This window comes from Microcaecilia unicolor, chromosome 4 (assembly GCF_901765095.1).
Source record: "Microcaecilia unicolor chromosome 4, aMicUni1.1, whole genome shotgun sequence".
NCBI classification, from domain to species: domain Eukaryota; kingdom Metazoa; phylum Chordata; class Amphibia; order Gymnophiona; family Siphonopidae; genus Microcaecilia; species Microcaecilia unicolor.
This window is the reverse complement of record NC_044034.1, coordinates 309161852-309183100: the sequence shown is the minus strand read 5'-3', so window position 1 is coordinate 309183100 and position 21249 is coordinate 309161852. Positions and strand designations below refer to the sequence as shown.

Below are 21249 nucleotides of genomic sequence, written 5' to 3'. Positions count from 1 at the left end.
ACTCTGAGACACACAGCACCAATAACTGCACAGATTCACAGGTCCTAGTAACACTTTAGAGATGCAGTTTGTACTGAGACTCTACGTCAAGCTCTAGACTCACCATAATGTCCTGTCTTGTTTTGAATGTGCTGACATAGTGGTTGTAATGGTAATCATTCATTTGCCTCAGGATGGCTGTCATACAAGCTACAAAACTACCCTGAAAAAAAAAAAGGAGAGAGAGATCTAGATGCAAATTTGTTAATCATTCCTTTCTTTCAATTGGGAAGGGAAACCAGCATTTAGGGAAGCATGAAATGGAAACTTAAGAAATAAAATTTCATCTTAATACAAAGAAGTCCAGCGCCTTCTGAGAGAATTATTCAAACCTCCTGGAGTTTACAGGTTCTATAGTACAGAACATGCAGTGAAGGTATTATGTTACTCAAAAATGACCCCCCCCCCTCCAAAAACAAAACAAAACAACAATTCTGGCATAAGCTCAGAAACAATATGCGGAGCTTGTTTTTTGTACTCAAATCCAACTTCTGCAACATACAGAAAGGGCATCTACACTGAGACCACAGCAACCTCAAGGGCATGATAGGCAAATCTGCATCATGCCCATTCACCCAGCACGGGACACTGCTCTGTATAAACTTCTTCAAGACCTGGAATGAAAAGGAGGGCTAAAGTACAGGAGCCAAAGGCATCATTGTAGGATTCAACCAACAAAGCTTCATGGTAGGGGAGAGCCTGGGAGTGAGTGTGACACTGCAGCCTGAATGCTGGAATCTTGAGGGAAAGGTGAGTGCTATATAGGCAGAGGAAAGAAGAAATATTTTGATATTATATTTATAATATTAATGGGGTAATAGTCAACTGTGGTGGTCGACATTTGATTTTAACGCTGACTGCTGTGGTTATTTTATACCCGGATATTCAGCGTCAGAATCTGGTAAACAGCCATTGTTGAGTATCAGACTGGTACCCAGATAAATAACAGGATAAATTTGAAACAGCCTTTTTGCTATTCTCGCTTTATCTGGGCTGTTACCCGGTAAGTGAACTGATAATCACCGCTAACCAGGTAAGTGGAAACTGTGTAGGCTCCGTCCCCAGACTGCTCCGTCCATACTGGACAGTGCTGAGGCAGTCTGTCTGGATTTCTAGAGGCAGTATCTAGATCAGGGATTCTCAACCCAGACCTTGGAACACATCCAGTCAGCTAGGTTTTCAGGCTCCCCCCCAAATAAATATTGATGAGATAAGTTTGCATACAATGGAGACGGTGCGTGCAAATTTATCTCATGCATATTCATTGTGGATATCATAAAAACCAGCCTAGTCTGGTGTGTCCCAAGGACTGGATTGAGAACCCCTGATCTAGATAATACAGCTGAAAATCTGAGTATGGACCTCCTGAGCAGGACTTATCTGGGTAGTTGCTGCTCCATCCAGAGTCCTGCTCAATATCAGTCCCAATATCTTTAGCTCACTCTGGAGGAGGGAATAATTTCCCAGTGGTATGGCATGCCCCTCTGCCCAAAAGAAAAACTTCCTGTGTGCTTTGCTGGTGGGACCATTATGTAATGCTCTGCCTTGCATTCTGGCCCAAAAGCAGATGGTGGTGGGAATGACACAGTGGGGGAAGAGGGCTACATGGATGAGTGGCGTGAGACTTTCCAAGCACTGCTACACAATTTGAAATAAAACTCGGATATGTTCAAGGTATCCAAGCAAAAGTGCAGCTAGGTGGAGTGCAAGGGGAGCAGCTGCTCCCCCAAACGGATTCTGAATGAAATGGTGCCTATGCAGATCGGACCTTCAGCCTTGCACCGGTGCCTATTTTACAAAAGGCCTGCTCCCCCTGACATCAAAACCTGGCTACGCTTATGCTGATCAAAATCAAAGTGCACTTCTGATGTGAAAATCCCTCTTTACAACATCAAAATTTCCTAGTAGCTTGAGTGGTTCTGTAAGAAAGGTAACTGTTCTCACTATGTGCAGAGATGCTCTGTCCATCCCGATAACTGTCCTGTTTATCCTCCGCAGTAGACGCTCCATGATGAACTGCACATGCACGGAGATTGCGCCCTGGGGAGAGAAAAACAAAACATCACCACATGTATGTTTTATTAAAATCAGAGGCTAGACTCAGATCATTAAAAGGTAGTTGTTTGGGGAACTGAGTTCAATTCCCACTGCAGCTCCTTGTGACTCTGGGCAAGTCACTTAACCCTCCATTGCCCCTGGTACAAAATAAGTACCTGAATATATGTAAACCACTTTGAATGTAGTTGCAAAAACCTCAGAAAGGCGGTATATCAAGTCCCATTTCCCTTTCCCTTAAAAGGTGAGGCTGTGGAAAAGGACACTCAACTCTTTCACAATAGCTGGGCGATATATCAGATACGATATATAAACACCCATTCTGCCTTTTACCACTGGATGTTCCATACACGCTTGAACGTTTAACCTTGGGATCTTGCCCTGACTATAGAACCACATGTTAATTTGTTATAAAGAAGGTTTCTCATAAGCTAAATCAGCTTCAACAACTCAGATCTTATTTCTCTGAGGAACATTTTAGAGCTATAGTGGAAGAACCTATTCTCCCTCATTTGCAGAATCTTTTGCTAAAGATTAGCATACATTATCTGCAGCAGAGCCAATAGGAATAAAACGGGTCCTGTGGCAGATAACATGCATTAATCTTTAATAAGAGACGCCCCTGGGTTATTGTAATGTTCTTTATTTAGGCATGTTAGTGAAATTAAGATCTAGACTGCAACTGATGCAAAATACTACTGCTGTACTCATATGCAAGAGTCTAAAGTATGATAGAGCTTCACCACTACTACATAAATTACACTGTTTGCCTGTAGAAGAAACAATAACTTTTAAATTACTGTCTTTTATCTTTAAAATTCTGTATAGTCCTTTAGTGTTTGGCAAGGTAAATTTTTATTAAGGTTTCCCTCTGTGACAAATATTCATTCTACAAAAATTATTCACAAACTATTTCCCTATCAGGCTGCTGCAGCATGGATTAGTCTCCCTACTGAAGTTAGAAATATTGACTCATAAGTAATGTTTTGACATTCTCTTAAAATGTTTTTATTTAAAAAAATAATATTGAATTGGATTAGTTTAGTTCCAACTGTCAACTTTTAAAACACTTTAATTTAAAGAATGCTTAATATAAAATTGTAATGGATCATTTTAGCTTTTACTGTTATTTTTTGTTAAGTTTTTCTGTATGGTACTGTATTTGCATTATGTCTCAGTTTTCCGTTACATTTTCTACTGCTTCGGGTTAGAAACTGTATTTTTTTTTTTAATTTTTAGAAGTCTTTATTGAACATTGTTAATTCTGAACATAGCTTACCTAACACATTCTCATTTCAAAAATACACATAACAATGTGCCAGTTGCATAACAAAGTAGAAACTGTATTTTATGACGTTAATATTTAATCAATTGTATATTATTTGAATTGTATTATTTTGGCTTGTTTGTATTTGAGCTTTTGGAATTGATATCCACTCTGAACTTTATGGAATAAGGCAGGCTCAGGGGGCATATGATAGAGGTCTACATAAGACTGAGTGGAGTAGAACATGAATCAATTGTTTACTCTTTCAAAAGTACAAAGACTAGGGGCCTCTCCATGAGGTTACATGTAATACTTTTTAAATGAATAGGAGACAATATTTTTTCAATCCACAAATAATTAAGCTCTGGATCTCACTGCTGAGGATGTGGTAGCAGCAGTCAGTGTACCTGGGTTTCAAAAAGGTTTTGATAAGTTCCTAGAGGAAAAGTCCATAATCTGCTATTAAGAAAGGCATGGAGAAAGCCATCAATTATCCTTGGGATTGGTAGCATAGAATCTTGCTACTATTTGGGTTCTGCCAGGTACTTCTGACCTGGACTGGCCACTGTTGCAAGCTGGATACTGGATTAGATGGATCATCGGTCTGACCCAGTATGGCTATTCTTATGTTCTTATATAAATGAAATTAAATTACCAAACAGTACAGTCTTTAACATATCACAAACAAGGACAGAAAAGGATGCTGAGGCCCATTTATTCTGCCCCACTTATCTGCTGTTGCAGTGCCATAGACTCATTGATCTCTAGCCTTCTTTTCACCGCTTTGCAGCTAAGGATCATCTGTGCTTATCCCAGGCTTTCCTTAATTCAGGCCATGTTGTATCACTTTTTCACACACCTCTAACGTTGGCAGAATAGAAGCCCACGTATCTAGCGATTGTCACATAATAAGCTAATGCAGACTCTTGCTCACAGCACCTACTTCACAGTTGCATTCTTTTTTGCTGACAAATTCTAAACTGAACTTAGGGTGACAGGTTTGTTTCAAAGTGCTTCAGCCCCTTTGTAACTCTGAGGCAGAAATGAACATATCAGCAGCCAGTCCAACTCACCACGTCCTTCCTGTGCAGCACTTCCAAGATGTTGCTAAGGAGCTGGGAGCTTGCCTCATGGTCAGGCTTGCTTGAATTGTCATCTAGTTGACCACTGAGCTGGTCTAGGAGTAGAGGCAGGAGAGCATCTCTACACTCTGGTGAGGTGGGGGGGGGGGAGGAGAAAACAAAACAGAACAGCTTCTATCAGTGATATCTCATGCACTGGTTAAGGGACAATGCATAAAAGAGGCTTGAACTGACTCTTAATCTATCTATCTATCTATCTATCTATCTATCTATCTATTATACTGACTGACTGCAGTCTGTCTGCCTCCTGTGAAATATGGGATGGAAGAAAACTTCTACACTGCCCTCCAATCCAAGCTTAAGAAAATGAAACTGAATTGGGTGCTTAACTCTTGTGGGTTGGTGAATCCCAAAAAATGTATTGAAAAGGCAGGTTTGCCACATGCAAGCTGGAGGATGGACACAGCTGCAGGAATGAAGCAATGAGTGTTGGACAATAGACATAGTGGTAGTAGTAGAAAGAGGCAGAAAGTGCAGGAGGATGGACACAGTGGCAGCGGTAGGGAATTGAGTTCTGTGTTCCCTCTACATGCCTTGAGAAACATTTTATAAGTTACGCAAGTAAATGGAAGCCCTGTCCATATCCCACTCATGCTCATGTCTCCCTTGCATTTATGGAACAGCCATTTTCAATCTGGAGCCACAATGGGCAGGACCGATTGAGAATTGTTTCTGTCCTTTTTACCCTAGACCACCAGGGGTTTTAAACATAGGCCCAGGGGTACCTACAGAGGGGGAGGGGTGGGGGAGTCCATGTTCTAGGGGAAGGGGGTAAACATTGGAATATGGGGACCTTGCTTTGGGGAGGAAGATCACAATGGAGGTGCCAATGCTCTTGTGGAGGGGGAAGGGATTTCAACGGGAGCCAACAGGACTCTTCAGGCTAGCACCTGCAAATTATCCAAGAACTGGCTGATTTCAGACCCAGTGCCCGGATAGCTAACTGGGCAAAGCCAGGACTGCTTTTTATGTGTTTCTATCTGCCCAGTAGAAACAGCAATTATAAACTCTGTATTTTGTGCATACCAGGCCATTGTAGAAGCATTTATATATAGATTTAGTGGCATTTACATATCCAAATTACATGTATGTGTAAATGGCAATTTCAGAAAGCTACTATTTCCACATGTAGACAGTTCCCCAGGATGCAGAAATTTCGAGGGAGCATGGTTTGGGCATGATTAAAACACGTGTACATTTATTATTTTTTACTTTTACTGTGGGCATGTACATAGGTCACGTTTGAGCAGACTGTACATATATGTGTACAAATTACAATACACTATAATTCCATCCAGATGTGGGGATGTGGTGCATAGCTTTACCCCAGTTTTTCATGTGTCTCACTGAACTGTAGGCTCTTCATCATATTTTATAATCATCTAGCACCTCTTCTAAGAAAACACTTTCATTAGTGACAGCAAGGTCTTTGCACTTTTAGATCATGTTTCAAATGTATTGAACACCTGCAGTCATTAACGAGGGCATGTCAGAAGAGGTATTTGATGATATCTTGAACATACTGAGATATACGGAGCAACCTTCATTCACCCCAGATTGCCCTACAAAATTTGGGGGCTCTTCCGGGATGTTGCTTCTTTCATACATTCCTCCCTTAGTTTGGAGGACCAATATTGTCTGATCAGGGCTGCTGTGTTTTGTTTGTATGTTGCAATTGCTTGCCGCACTGTTTTACGTGTGCTTGTGCTTAGAATGGTTGAGGTATTCCAACAGTATGATTTTAAAACTATAGTCACCTGTAGAATTGTGGTTCTTTGTGAGGTTGAATAGAGGCTGCAGAAGGGAGACAAACCATTTTCAAATAATGTAGTAGTATTTTACAGAGCGAGCATGGTAGACTGTGAGAAGATTGGGCCAGTGCTAGATGTCTTTTGAAATAGTTGACAGACATAATTCTTTATGCTGATAACACTGTAGCATGAGCAGACTTGAAGAGCCAACTGTGTTCCTTACAGAGTTATACTGATTTATGTTAGCATATTCAAACAGCGTACCGAGCATCCCTGAGAGTGAGGGATTGTCTTGCCACTGAAGTGCAAGGACTTGCTGCTGGAGTTACATCAGCTGGAAGATCAAGAGATCTCCCATGCTATACAACTTGGACTGGTAAGAGTTTGTGTAACTATGAACAGTGGGCACTGTAGGTTTTTAATATCCAGACTCTGGAAGAGGCCAGAGTGGCATAAACTGAATTTCAGACAGTTGCAGGAGGTTTCATTGTAATGTTGGCACTGTAAATTACACTTGCAGACCTTATCTGAGAACCAGAGCTATTCAAGCAGCATATTGTTTCCCCTAATAAGCTATTTGACCTTCACTTGCACTCTGGTACATGGGAAACAAAGGAGTGGGGGGGGGGGGGGGGGGGGGAGATTTCCTCCACGTTAAGGTAAAAATTGCTTGCAATTACTAAAGTAATATAGTTAATAAGTGGCTTTTCTATGTCTATAAGCAGATGTATACACACACATAGCTTTATTCCTGAGAGACTGACTATCTCTGGGAAAATTTAGATTCTAAGCTCCTTTGAGCAGGGACTGTCCTTCTATGTTAAATTGTACAGCGCTCTGTAACCCTAGTAGCACTTTAGAAATGTCAAGTAGTAGTAGTAGGTGACTAAACTCATCAGAAACGAAGAGGTTTTAATGTATTCTGGTACAGAAAACAATTTGTAATATGACTGTCCTTTTATGTAATAAAATAAAAAAAAAGTTACAGAAGTTCAAACATGTAACTTTTGCAAACTGCTTATGAACCCATGACATGAAAAAGGCCAACTCTCAACATTTTGGATTCGCTACTTTAGTGACTTTTTTCCTGAGACAGTCGCACATTTAACGTCATTCGTGTTCTATAATTAAGGGTGTCAGTTTCAAGCTTGTAGTATTACTCGCTGTGTTCTTTTTGTTCACTCTGTTAAGTGACCCAGAGGCTACCATGGTGCAAATTACAATGTTCAGCATGCCTGGAGAATCCGTTATAGAGACTTGTAAGAGGCAGCGTGACCTAATACGAGCAAAGTTTAACAATATTATAGTGACATGAAAGAGACAGAGCTGTTGATCAAACTTGAGGAGTAAGAGTGTGAACACAATGACCTAGAGATTAGGCAGTTTGATCTAGATAGACAACAGTTTCAGCAAAGATTAGAGACAGCAGGAAAGAACTTAGAAATTCACAACCGAAGATTAAATTCTGGGGTGAAAAACTGGAGGCTGCTCAAGACAGGGACACTTTAATCTTATCCAAATATGCTTTAGAAATGCTGTCCTTGTACAGGAGGTAAAAATGCTTCTGAAGAAAGCAATTTCATCCCAAGCAGCTGTAGCAATAGGGATTGGCACAGCAAATGATTAGAGAGGGAGATTTATAGCCCAAGATAGGGACAGAGAACAGATGCAAGCTCAGCTGTCTGCCTTACAAGATCAGTGTTCTCAGCTGAAAGCCAACTGGGATGCACTCAGCCATGAACTGAGAGAGACAAAGACTGTTTTACAGTAGAATTGCAGAAAGATATCAGGAAACAGGGACCCATTGTGATGTATTAAAATGTTCCGTCTCTAAAGCTTTGAATCCCTCCCCTATAGAAATTTACAGGTGCAGAGGAGCGGTGAAGCCACCATCCACTGTTTAATGACAGTAGAAACCATTTTCTGTTGGGGGTTGCCAACTAGCCGGTTTTCAGTCAGCCTGGCCAGTAAATGAACATGCTGGCTGACAGCAGAGCATTAAAACACATCTGAAAAGCGGGGGGGAGGGGGGTTCTGCCTTCATTCTTCTTGCCCCCACCGGTCTGGCCAGGGACACCAAAAGGGGGGGAGGGGCAAGATTCCCCGGGCCTGGCCTCCAAGGTAGGGCTGGCACCGGCAATCAAAAGAGACTGCTCTGCTGGCAACAGGTCCTTCCTCCTGCCGTGTCCTGCCTATGTGGAAACAGGAAGTTACTTCACTGGAGGCGGGACACAGCAGGAAGAAGGACCTATAGCTGGCAGAGAACTCTTCCTTGTTTGCTGCTGCATGAGGGGGGGGAGGAGCGGCGGCGGGGCCCAGAAGATTGTTTGCCTCGGGCCCAGCTTTGTCTCTCGGTGGTCCTGGGTCTGGCAACTCTCTCTACCTTCCCTTCCTTTCTCTCTCCTTCCAATCTGGCAGTTCTGTGTACCTCGCTTCAACCCCAGGCTCCCATGGGTTCAGCAGCATCTCTCCTTCCTCTTCTATCCTGTGGTACTCTAAAAGCAGTGAGTCACCGGCATCCAGACAGACACACTACTTTCTGCTGTTGGAGCTCCTCTCTGTTGCTCTCCTGCCTCCTCCAATGCAACTTCCTGTGGGCAGGACAGCAGGAAGTAGTGTGTCTTTTTGGATGCTGGTGACTCACTGCTTTTTGAGGTGAGGAAAGAGAGGGATGCCAGACATGAGGGGAGAAAGATGGCAGTCTCGGGGGTGGGGGGAAAGAAGGGGAGAGATGTCACAAATGTGGAAGGGGAGAATCCAGACCCACGGGGGGGGGGGGGGGGGCAGAAGAAGAAATACCAGACTTGCAGGAGGGGAAGGTAGAGAGATGGTAGACTTGGGGGGGGGGGGGGGGAGGTTGTGTGAGAGTAAGAGATGGAGATACCAGACCAAGGTGAGGAGAAGAAGAAAGGAGGAGAGGTGCTGGACTCCAGGAAGGGGAGGGGAGAGAGAGAGAGGGGACCAAGAAATCAGGGAAGAGAGAGGGACAGATGCCAAAATGGAGGAGGGGGAGAGGAGAGATGCTGGCCCCAGGCTTGGGGGGGGGGGGGGGGAGAAGGGGATAAACTGGACAAGGGATGGGACAAGGACATAGAAAAACGATCTTAGGCATGGAAGAAGCATAGGGACAGGCATACAGAGGGGCAATACTGGACATAGAGGGAGGCATAGGGATCAGAGATCAGATAGTGAACATTGGGGCAGGAAGAAGACAGTGACAGAGGGGAAATACTGGACAGGACACATTAGAGACAGAGGGAATATGGATGGTGGACACGGAAAGATGAAATGTGAAATGGATAGGGTACCCTTTCAAGAGAAAAAGGGACCAAAGCAAATGGAAAAAATAAAACGCTCAGAGGTAAAAACAAAACCAATATTTATTCTGAATTTATTAATTGGAATATGTCAATACTGGCAAATGTACTCCTCTGATATCTTACATTTCAGTTTCTGTTTCTCTAGTATTGCTATACATGCAGTACCTAACTTTTTGAGATCTCTAGTTCAGTCATTTTGATTTCATATCTCTATTACTGATGTGTGGTCCCTTGTTTCATATTTGTTGAGGGTCAGTCTATGTGGTTTGTGCATGTGAGCAAGGTGTGGTAGTCTGCTAGTGTTTATTTTCTGTGCAGGGATCTGTAGCAGTTTGACTTGTTCTGCATTTTCAGTAGGAAGTATATTGTTATTCTGTGGTGCTGCCTCTTTATAGGTAGGGTTGTTATTATTTGAGTCCTAGACATTCTCTCTTTCAAGTCTCTGCTGCCCACAATGAGCAAACTGTGAAATGCTTATGGGGCCACTGCAAGTGTGACAGTTGATAGCAGATCCTGACTGGGGTGAGATTGCCAGTGCCACCCCCTGGCCACTTCAAGGCAATGGAGGCTTGCCTAAGACCAGAAGGGGCTGTGGTGGGATTAGGCACTTGGGTCCTCTGATTCTCAGTCTGCTGCTCTAACCATTAGGCTACTCCTCTGCCCTGCCCTGGACATTAGTGCTGCTGTATTATGACAGGTTTTCTTCAATATACAAGTCCAGAATGTGTTTGTTTTTTTGCAGAGTTTGGCTACTAGAGCTCTGTTTCTATTATTTAAGTTTGTAAAATAATCACAGAATGTATGTATATGTGGCAGTTTTTTCTTTTGAGATAGCAACCCTAGTGTGGATAGTTGGTTGTAGAGGGGCGGAAGAAGGGTACAACAGTAGACATGGCAAGGGACTTGGGGCATGGCATGAGGGTGGGACAAGGGAGGGGCACAGGACTAGTAGCGCTATAGAAATAAGTAGTAGTAATAGTAGTAGAGAATAGGTATGGGAGCTATGCGCCTGGGAGCAATTTGTGAAGTCCACTGCAGTGCCCCTAGGGTGCCCGTTTGGTGTCTTGGCATGTCAGGGGGACCAGTGCTCTATGAATGCTGACTCCTCCCATGACCAAAGGGTTTGGATTTGGTCGTTTCTGAGATGGGCGTCCTCGGTTTCCATTATCGCCGAAAACCGGGGACGACCATCTCTAAGGATGACCATCACTAAGGTCGACCTAAATGTTGAGATCTGGGCATCCCCGACCGTATTATCAAAACGAAAGATGGCTGCCCATCTTGTTTCGATAATACGGGTTTCCCCGCCCCTTTGCGGGGACGTCCTGCGAGGACGCCCTCAGGAAAACTTGGGCGCCCCGTTCGATTATGCCCCTCTATGGGGCCCTTTTACAAAGGCGCACTGAAAAATGGCATGCGGTAGTGTAGGCACGGGTTTTGGGCACGCGCTGATCCATTTTTTAGCACGCCTGTAAAAAAGCCCTTTTAAAAATTTTTGCCGAAAATTGACGTGTGGCAAAATGAAAATTGCACATGTCCATTTTGGGTCTGAGATCTTACCACATTGACTTAGCAGTAAAGACAGTAACCAGGCGGTAATGACCTACATGCGCCAAATGCCACTTGGTGCATGTCCGTTACGCGCGCCTGAAAATAAAAAATATTTTTCATACGCACATATCAGATGTGCGCCAAAAATGAAATTACCGCAACAGCCATGCGGTGGTCGGGTGGTAACTCCATTTTGGTGCGCATATAGATGCTTTCGCGGCTTAGTAAAAGGGCCCCTAAAAAAAATGAAAGGTTTTGTTTCACTTCCTATAGGTGATGATAACCGAGTTATGTCCTTCAAGAGCTTAGGGGTACAGTTGGTTTATCCTTGACTGAGAGTACTCAAGTATGTCATTTGGTAGGAGGTGTGATAAGAGATGCTGATCTGACACCAGTACTCTTTGTAAGGACAGTTTCAAGTTTGGCTACTAAATGAAGGGGGCTAACTTTATACTGAAAAGAAATACAGTATGTAGCCGTGCTGCTTGAAAATCTGTTCTTAGGCTTAACTTCCTCCCATGGGTGGAATGGAGATAGATCTTTTGGAGTTTGTAAATATAACATACATTGATGCTCAGGCGTCTTTGAGGTAGTTCTTGGATCACCACACACCAATCCCGTGCTAAAAAAATATCAAAGAGTAGGCGTGCCCTGTGCTAATCGGGTAGCATAGGCAAATTGCTGCACACTGCCTGATTAGCGCAGGTTAGTGCTGGAGCCCTTAGCACCTACAAAATAGGTGGTGGTAAGGGCTCACAAAGTAATGGCCATGTGCTAATTGAGAAATTAGCACATGGCCATTAATGGCACAAAGTTGTGGCCATTTTATAGCTGCGCTAAAATTGTCACACAGGAAACCCATGCACTAACAACAGCACTGGCCACTTTTTAGCACAGCTTAGTAAAAGGGTCCTTTAGGATCTTAAGTTCCATAGAAAATCTTCTTAAATTTAGGTTTCTAAAATGTTCATACCCAATTTAGAAAAAGAGCATATTTTTGAAAACTAACTGCAAAGTGACTTTAAAAACAAATTAAGAAATAACCATCTTCCTGGGGGGGGGGGGGGACCCTTCATCAGGAGCTACGATACAGTAATATCCTGGTTATATAGTGTCGGCATGAACAAACTTTTACTCACCAGAGTGTCGGAAGAGATTGCTGTCCACTATTTTGGTCATGCAAGTGAGTTTCTGATGGACGAGCTGATTCTCAGGTATACTTTGGATAAACTTGCTAAAAAGAACACTAGGAAGTAAATAAAATACCCTAAGAATGTGCCTTGCTGGGGAGAGAAAATGTACTCAAATCTCCTCAAACCATCTATTTCAAACCTATTCCCTGAACTCACATAAATAACAATGCCACAGACAGGTGTCAGGTTCCGTCATGTACCTCGTCAGTTCAGATCCTGCCATTGCCTTTTCCCTTCTTTAGGGATTCATTTGTTCACCACAACATTCCCTCTCACCTTGACCACTTATTCTCCAAGATGTCAAGCCAATTAGAGGAACCAAGTTGCCCAGCTAATCAACAGGTCATGGGGTCATGCGTTTGATATACTGCCGTTCTGTGGTACAGTCAAAGTGGTTTATACATTATACTCAGGTAATTTATCTGTTCCCAATGGGCTCATGATCCAAGCTTTTTGTCATTAGAAGGTTAAATGACTTGCCCAGAATCACAAGGAGCTGCAGCTCCCCTTGTTCTCAGCCCACTGCACTAACCATTAGGCTACGCCTCTACTCCAAGAGGTATCTTCCCATTCTTCCTCTCTGTCCAGCAAAATCACCCCTCCCCAAACACAGACACATTGCACTTTCAGACATGTACCAACAGTGCCCCTGATCAAATAGGAGACATCATTAGTCACAGTTTTAACAATATCCTATCCTTTCTGTTTGAGATTATGATATATTGCACCTCAGAGTCTATTAGATTGCTGTTGAATTAAAGCCACTGCCTAGAACGATTTTTAGTAATAATAACCATGGTACAGCTATGCACGTTCAACTCTGGGAAAACAATTTCATAGTTATTTACCAAGATAATCAGCTCAGCTGAAAGCTGACCTCCTCTGCCGGCTTGTATGCTGGCTTCTGCAAGGTATGCACGCGTAGCTGTGTTAAAAAGAGGTGTTCCCAGGGGCATGCTGAGACTGAGAGCATATAATAGCAAAATAGTTGACATTTTCAAATATATGAGTGCTATTTCAACCCCCAACTCAGCCACTCACACAAATATAGCCACTTTCAGTATACGATTGGCTTGCCAATTTTCAAAGAGAAACAGTGCATTAAATATGCACGTGTATTCTAAAAATAAGGTGGGATATTGAAAACTGCCCTCTACCATTCAGCATGTATACCTCCAGTAAAATCAGTAGTTAGTGCACTGTACCTGCCCTTTGTAAGAAGCACTTTTACAGGTCCATCAGTGTATAACCCACTTCTGCTCTATAAAGTTTCAAATATCCATCATGTGTTTAAATGTCAAATTAATAGCATATGTACTCTGGGAATAACTGAAGAACACTTTTTCAAAACTCACCCAGTTCATTTTTTGTCAGTTTTGAGCTATGCCACTAATTTTGTTCATCAAGGCAATATTCATTTACTGTAGCTTATTCCTGTGCCAAAAACTCACTAAGCCCATGAGTTCTGGCACAAGAATAAGCTACAGTAAATGAATCTTGCCTTGATGAACAAAATTAATTGCAGAGCTCAAAACTGACCAAAAAAAATGACTGTTTTGGAAAAGTACTCTTCAAATCAGGGTGACTTCATGAGCAGTATGCACCCAATTAATTTGATTACATGCCCAATAACAGCTTGCTTGTTTTGCTGTCTGACCTCCAAGTAGGGACAATAGAGCTACTCTCTGGTGGAACCCAACAATGGAAGGAGTTCCAAGATAACTAAGATAGAAAAGCAATTCTTCATTTGCAATTTTTTAAAGTAACACAAGCATAACACAGCCAGAATAGCTCAGCAACATCATCATAAGTTCGACTGAAAGATATGGCCCTCTAGGAAAGAGAAAAAACATTGACTTTGTTATCGCATATAATGCATGAGGCCAGAAATATTTAAGAATTACCTTAGCTCTACAGGGTCAAACACCTGCTTGACATCATTGATAATATTTGGTAGATACTTTAAAGCTGCTCCCTAAAAATAAATAAGATGTTTTCTTGAATTTTTTGTGATGATAGAAGATTGAAATATGCTCTACTACCTGAGAAGAAAAATAGAACATGGATATAACACAGTGGCTGGTGGCATCTTACAGACTAACAGACTTAGCCCCCTGTTTACTAAGCCACACTTCTGGTTTCCGCACGGCAATGTCGACACAGCCCATCCAAAGTGAAAGGTTTCCACAAGAAAGTCAGGGCCACATATTCAAGCATACAAAAGGAAGCATACTAAGAGCAAGCCATGCCCTTCAGGACATTGAACCATCTGTTAATTATACACTATTTCCAGTTAACACAAAATGGCACACGTCACACTAACCTTGATTTTGACAGCCTCCTCTAGGGGTCTTTCCATCAGGGTATTGAAAGACAGAAAGAGCATGCGAATAGCATTGTTAAACTCTTCCCCATCTTCACTTTTACCATAAAACCTAAAAAAATACAACGTGAAAATATAATGAATTTGCTGTCTAAAATTTGATTTTCTGTCAGCTGTGTTATCTTTTAGAAGGTCAATAAAAAAAGATGGCAGTAAATGAGCTTTCAAGATCACATGGGTGGGATGCCTACTGGCAGTATTTTGTATGTCCATATTCAGGCTCATGATTTCTGATTCAGGTCTTTCACTCTCTGGGCATGCTGCAGAGAAGTCCCAGGGATAGGGGAACAGTTGTAATGGATAGATTTAAGACACATAATTACAGGGTTCTGGAAAAAGTCCTGTGCATGAGCCCTGGACCAAAGTCTGTCACTGCAATGATCATCTTCAGATAGGAAGTGTATTCATTTACTATATCATCTTTTGTACTGATCCTGAAAAAGATATCATAGGCTATAAAGACTCTAGTTTGCTCCAGGACTAATGACTACAAGAGCTCTAGGAATAACTTAAAAACTGTTCTCTGTGATAAAAAGACAATGCTAAACCAAAGGAAGAGCTATGAGATTATGCCCCTTGCCTCTAGAACAACAAGCAACAATTCTGAAAACAGTAATCCATCCCCTAAATAATGGGGTGTAAATGTCTGCAACTATAATGTAGACATGATTTCTGAAGTTACTGTAGTATTTTATAAAGACACACATGCCTATTGGGCTCATTTTCCAAAGAGAAGGACGCCCATCTTTCGACATAAATCGGAAGATGGAAATCCTTCTCCCAGGGTTGTCCAAATCGGTATAATCGAAAGCCGATTTTGGACGTCCACAACTGCTTTCCGTCACAGGGATGGCAAAAGTTCAAGGGGGCGTGTCGGAGGCGTAGCGAAGGCGGTACTTGGGCATGCCTAACACTTGGATGTCCTTGACCCATAATCGAAAGAAACAAGGACGTGCCTGACGAACACTTGGATGACTTTACCTGGTTGTGTTTTTCTTACGACCAAGGCACAAAAAGGTGCCCAAAATGACCAGATGACAACCGGAGAGAATCGGGGATGACCTCCCCTTACTCCCCCAGTGGTCACTAACCCCATCCCACCCTAAAAAAATATCTTTCAAAATATTGATTGCCAGCTTCTATGCCAGCCTCAGATGTCATACTCAGGTCCATGACAGCAGTATGTGTTGGATTATTTGTAGTAAATAATTAGCAGATTTTATACACACAGCTTCAGCTTTAGAAATGTTAATTTCTTTTCTTCATCTCTCTCATACACCCCAGAATAATTCACTGCTGAGTCACTTTAAAGTTGAAGTAACAAAACATCTGTTTACTCACAGTTTGTAGTTAGATTATATTCAGACAGGCTTATATATACATAATACTATACATTTGGATTATCAGCTCTTTCCATGTGCTTAGATGGTAATGGATGCTCACACCATGGATCCTCTCAGGTTAGGAGAGATCATGAGCTCCATGTGCTGTGCCTAACCCCCACAGGAAGTTGCATGGGTGTGACCTCTCTAAGTAATTCACATCAGAGGTCACAGAGTAATCACAGAGAAAAAATTGGTGACAGGCAATGCATGTAAAATACAATACATTATTCCAACAAACCCCTTCTCATGCATAACTGTCATGCAATTATTAATTCACACAAAGTCCAAGCTTTATACGCAGATTCTCAAAACGTTCTCTGGGTAACGGTTTGGTCATGATGTCAGCTGTCATCTCACTGGTGTGACAATAGTGTAGACTGATGACCCCTTCTTTCGCCAGCTCTCGCACGTTGTGGTATTTCGTTGCGATGTGCTTGGTGCGTGACTGAACCTTGTCATTCTGTGACAGTCGGATGCAGCTCTGATTATCTTCCATTAACTGGATTGGTCTCTGTTCAGCTATTCCAAAATCCAGCAAAAGTTTTTCAATCCACATCAGTTCTCTGCATGCTTCTGATACAGCCATATATTCAGCTTCTGTAGAAGACAGACTCACAATACTTTGTTTATGACTGGCCCAAGAAATTTGTACATTTCCATACATAAACACATATCCACTTGTGGATTTATAATCAGAATGATCCCCTGCCCAATCTGAATCACAGTAACATATTAGTTTTGGATTACTATTGGCTGAAATCTTTAATTTACAATCAATGGTACCTTTTAAATACCTTACCATCCTTTTAACTGCAGTCCAATCTGATTTGGTAGGTGAGCTGACCCTTCTGCTCAAAATTCCTACTGCATTTGCTATATCAGCCCTGTATGTGGTAGTCAGATATAAAAGCTTACCTATGGCTGATCTATATTGGATGTTATCTGGTAAAGGTTCTCTTACTGTTTCATCCTTCAGAAAATCAGTGATCATGGGAGTGCTTACAACTTGGGCATCTTGCATACCTAAACTTTCAATAAGCTCATTTATTTTCTGCTTCTGGCTTAGAAGATAAGAACCATCATTTTGTTTCTCAATTTCTATACCAAGATAGTATGACACATTACCAAGTTCTTTTATCTCAACATTCAGGTTTAAATATTTTACAATGTCCTTGTACTCTTGCTCACTTTCGCTTGCAATGAGCAGATCATCAACAAAAGCTAAAATGTATGCATATTGTCCATTTCTGCACCTAGTGTACAAGCATTTATCTGCTTCACCTTGCTTAAATCCTAAATTTGTCAATATTTCATGCAATTTGTCATTCCAACATTTTTCACTTTGCTTTAATCCATAAAGACCTTTGTTTAATTTACACACTAGCTGTCTTTGTTTTGTATTTATGAAACCTGTTGGCTGTTCCATGTACAAGTCTTCAGTTATATCTCCATGAAGAAATGCTGTTTTCACATCAATGTGGTTGACTTGCATGCCTTTTGAGACTGCAATGCTCAGAAGTGTTCTAATTGTCGTGTGTTTCACTACAGGTGCAAACACTTCATCAAAATCTTCTCCATATTTTTGAAGATATCCCTTTGCGACTAATCTGGCTTTATACCTTTCCACTTTTCCTTGTGCATTCCTTTTTAACTTGAATACCCATTTGCATCCTATAGCTTTCTTGCCAGGAGGTAATTTTGTAAGAATCCAAGTATTATTTTTATGCAATGCATCAATTTCTTCCTGTGCAGCTTTAAGCCATTCAGCAGCTTCTTCTGCTGGCATTTTCTCAATCTCATCCCATGTTAAGGGCTCTTGAGCTTCTGCTGACTTTGTTAGGTAAGACAGTCTTGGGGGTGGAACACCTTTGTTTTCCCTGGATGAGCGTCTGACAACAGGTTGGTCTGACCTTTCCGCATCCTCTAAATCTGAGAGTCCTTCTCCAATTGATTCCCCTTCTCCAACTGTACTGTCTCCTGCAATGATCCTTTCTGTGTCTGCTTCCTCTGCCTGTTCCTCGTTAGATACAGATGAGTTGCTTTCAGACATCTGCCTTGGTATGGCATTTATATACACTGGCATGTCTATTATGGTTCTAGTTTCATATTCTGGATGATAAGGCTCATCTGGGATAATCCAGCCTTTATCAACCCTTTTGTTTTCATCAAAATATGTAACATGTCTTATGCCAACAATGCCAGTTTTCAGATTCAAAATTCTATATCCTTTGTGTCCTGGAGCATAGCCAACTAAAATGCCCCTTTCTGTTGTGGAATCCAGCTTATGCCTTCTTTGCTTTGGTATATGAGCATATGCTGTACTTCCAAATGTTCTTATGTGTGACAGGTTTGGCTTCCTACCATGCCATGTCTCATGTGGTGTGCGCTCAGCGCCCTTAGTTGGCATTCTGTTTTGTAGGTACACTGCTGTGAGAATGGCTTCCCCCCATAGTCTTTTAGGGAGATTGCTATCTGACAGCATACATCTGGTCATTTCCACAAGTGACCTAAATTTTCTCTCTGCAACAGAATTTTGCTCTGGTGTATAAGCTACTGTTGTGATATGCTGAATGCCTTCTTGTTCTAGAAATGTGCGTATGCTTTGTGAAATGAACTCACCACCATTGTCGGTCTGAAGAACCTTTGGTTTTCTTTCAAATTTATTGCTCACCATGGCTACGTATTTCTTCAGCATGTCTGTGACTTGACTTTTTTTTTCAGCAAATAGGCCACACAATATCTAGAGAAATCATCCAAGAATATTAGCACAAATCTGTTATTTCCCAATGATGGGATATTAAACGGTCCACATAAGTCACTGTGTATTAAGACCAGTACTTTATTACTCCTATTTCCTGTGTATGCAGGAAATGAGGGTCTCACACCTTTTTGTGTAACACAGTCTATGCATTTCTCCATTTTACCAGTATCTGCACGTATCTGAATGCCTGTGGCTAGTTGCCCATTGTGAAGATCCTGGATCACCTTAAAATCACGATGTCCCAGGCGGCGGTGCCAGGTTTCCAGACTACATTTACCATCATTCTTCCTTACTTGCGCCAGATGTGAGGCTTCACCTGAAATGCTCAGTTTATAAACATCATTATGCATAAAAGCTTCAGCATACACTTCATCATTTTTAGAGATTGTGCACTTACTGTTTTCAAAATGAATCACAAATCCCTTCTTATCTAATGTAGATACACTAAGCATATTGCAAACTGCTTGGGGAATATACAAGACATCACTTACAGGAATTTCTTTAACTTCATTAGACACTTTGCATTTTAAGAATCCAATGCCTTTTGCTTGGATCTGAGTAGTCCCTGCGTTTGCAGTTTTAAGAATACCTTCTTCTGGACACATTTCCTGAAAGAAATCCTTACAATTGGTTAAATGGCATGTGCTCCCCGAATCCAAAATCCAAGTACTTTCATTTGAATTATTATTTACCATAGTCAAAGATTTTTCTGCCATTAGAAAGCCCTTATGTTTATCGTCTTTCATACATTTCCTGGTTGGAGAATTCTTTTGTTCCATTGGCTTAGGTGAGCTAGAGGGAGTGTTTTGTGTTTCCTTACACCATTTAGATACATGTCCCTCCTTTCCACATGAGTAGCAAATCAGCTTGCCCTTGGGTGGAGTTTTCCCATAGCTCCGCCTTCCTCTGTTCTTTGCCAAGAAATTTGTTTCATTTCTCTCTGACTGACTTTGAGAACACATCTCCTCAGAATCATTAATTATGCATTCCTGCCTCAGTTTTGATGCTGCCTGTTCAAAAGATTGCCCTTCAATGGCTTCATTTACAGACCTAAAAACATCAAACTTCTTTGATAGTGAGGTAAAAAGAAATGCTCTTTTCAATGCATCACACATGGGAATTCCAGAAAGTTCTAACTTTTGAAATGAAGACATAAGATGCATAATGTGATCATTACACTTACTTTTATCCCTTAATTTGGTTTCATTCAACTCTGCCAACCAAATTGGTTGCTGTTTTGCATATGTAGTTGCATACATAGTTCTCAGTTTATATAAGATGTCCTTTGGTGTATCTTTTCCCTCCACTAATATGGCTTGTTTCTCTGAGAGAGCTTCCAAAAACATGCACTTCACATAATAGTTTGCATTGTCCCATTCAGCCATATTTTCAGCTGTTCTGTTTTGGTCTAAGCATATATTTAATTTCTTTGCTTGAAGGAGACATCTGAATCTTAGTTCCCACTGCTGATAATTAAATTCAGTTAATTTAGGCACCTTGAGAGAGTAGAAAAATGGTGAATTTCCTCCCTCAGCCATTTTCTTAGCCTTCTGTTTGGTGTGTGGGGGGAGAGAGAGACAGACTGAATCTTACTTTTAAAACTTAAGAGAAAAATGTGGCTTTTTTACTGCCTGGTAATATTTCTCCCTTTTTCAATTCCTGGACCCTGGGCCCATAACCCTTTTGTTGGATTATTTGTAGTAAATAATTAGCAGATTTTATACACACAGCTTCAGCTTTAGAAATGTTAATTTCTTTTCTTCATCTCTCTCATACACCCCAGAATAATTCACTGCTGAGTCACTTTAAAGTTGAAGTAACAAAACATCTGTTTACTCACAGTTTGTAGTTAGATTATATTCAGACAGGCTTATATATACATAATACTATACATTTGGATTATCAGCTCTTTCCATGTGCTTAGATGGTAATGGATGCTCACACCATGGATCCTCTCAGGTTAGGAGAGATCATGAGCTCCATGTGCTGTGCCTAACCCCCACAGGAAGTTGCATGGGTGTGACCTCTCTAAGTAATTCACATCAGAGGTCACAGAGTAATCACAGAGAAAAAATTGGTGACAGGCAATGCATGTAAAATACAATACATTATTCCAACAGTATGCAGGTCCCTGGTGCAGTTTTAGTGGGTGCAGTGCACTTCAGGCAGGCGGACCCAGGCCCATACCCCCCCTACCTGTTATGTTTGTGGAGGAAACAGCGAGCCCTCCAAAACCCACCAGAAACCCACTGTATCACATCTAGGTGCCCCCCTTCACCCGTAAGGGCTATGGTAGTGGTGCACAGTTGTGGGTAGTGGGTTTTGGGGGCGGGGGGTTGGGAGGCTCAGCACACAAGGTAAGGGAGCTATGTACCTGGGAGCAATTAATGAAGTCCACTGCA

General features: G+C 41.7%; 1 protein-coding gene across 2 annotated transcripts in view; it reads right to left on the bottom strand.

Annotated features, from left to right (window-relative positions):
* Window positions 1-21249, bottom strand: part of DOCK5 (dedicator of cytokinesis 5) — a 291277-nt gene that overhangs the window by 70733 nt on the left and 199295 nt on the right. For both annotated transcript variants that reach the window (XM_030201825.1, XM_030201826.1), the window contains exons 23-28: window positions 14642-14753; window positions 14223-14293; window positions 12265-12371; window positions 4435-4571; window positions 1984-2079; window positions 104-202 (exon numbers count right to left, since the gene is read on the bottom strand). In XM_030201825.1, the coding sequence (XP_030057685.1) occupies window positions 104-202; window positions 1984-2079; window positions 4435-4571; window positions 12265-12371; window positions 14223-14293; window positions 14642-14753 (622 nt within the window). The remainder of the gene's footprint in view (window positions 1-103; window positions 203-1983; window positions 2080-4434; window positions 4572-12264; window positions 12372-14222; window positions 14294-14641; window positions 14754-21249) is intronic.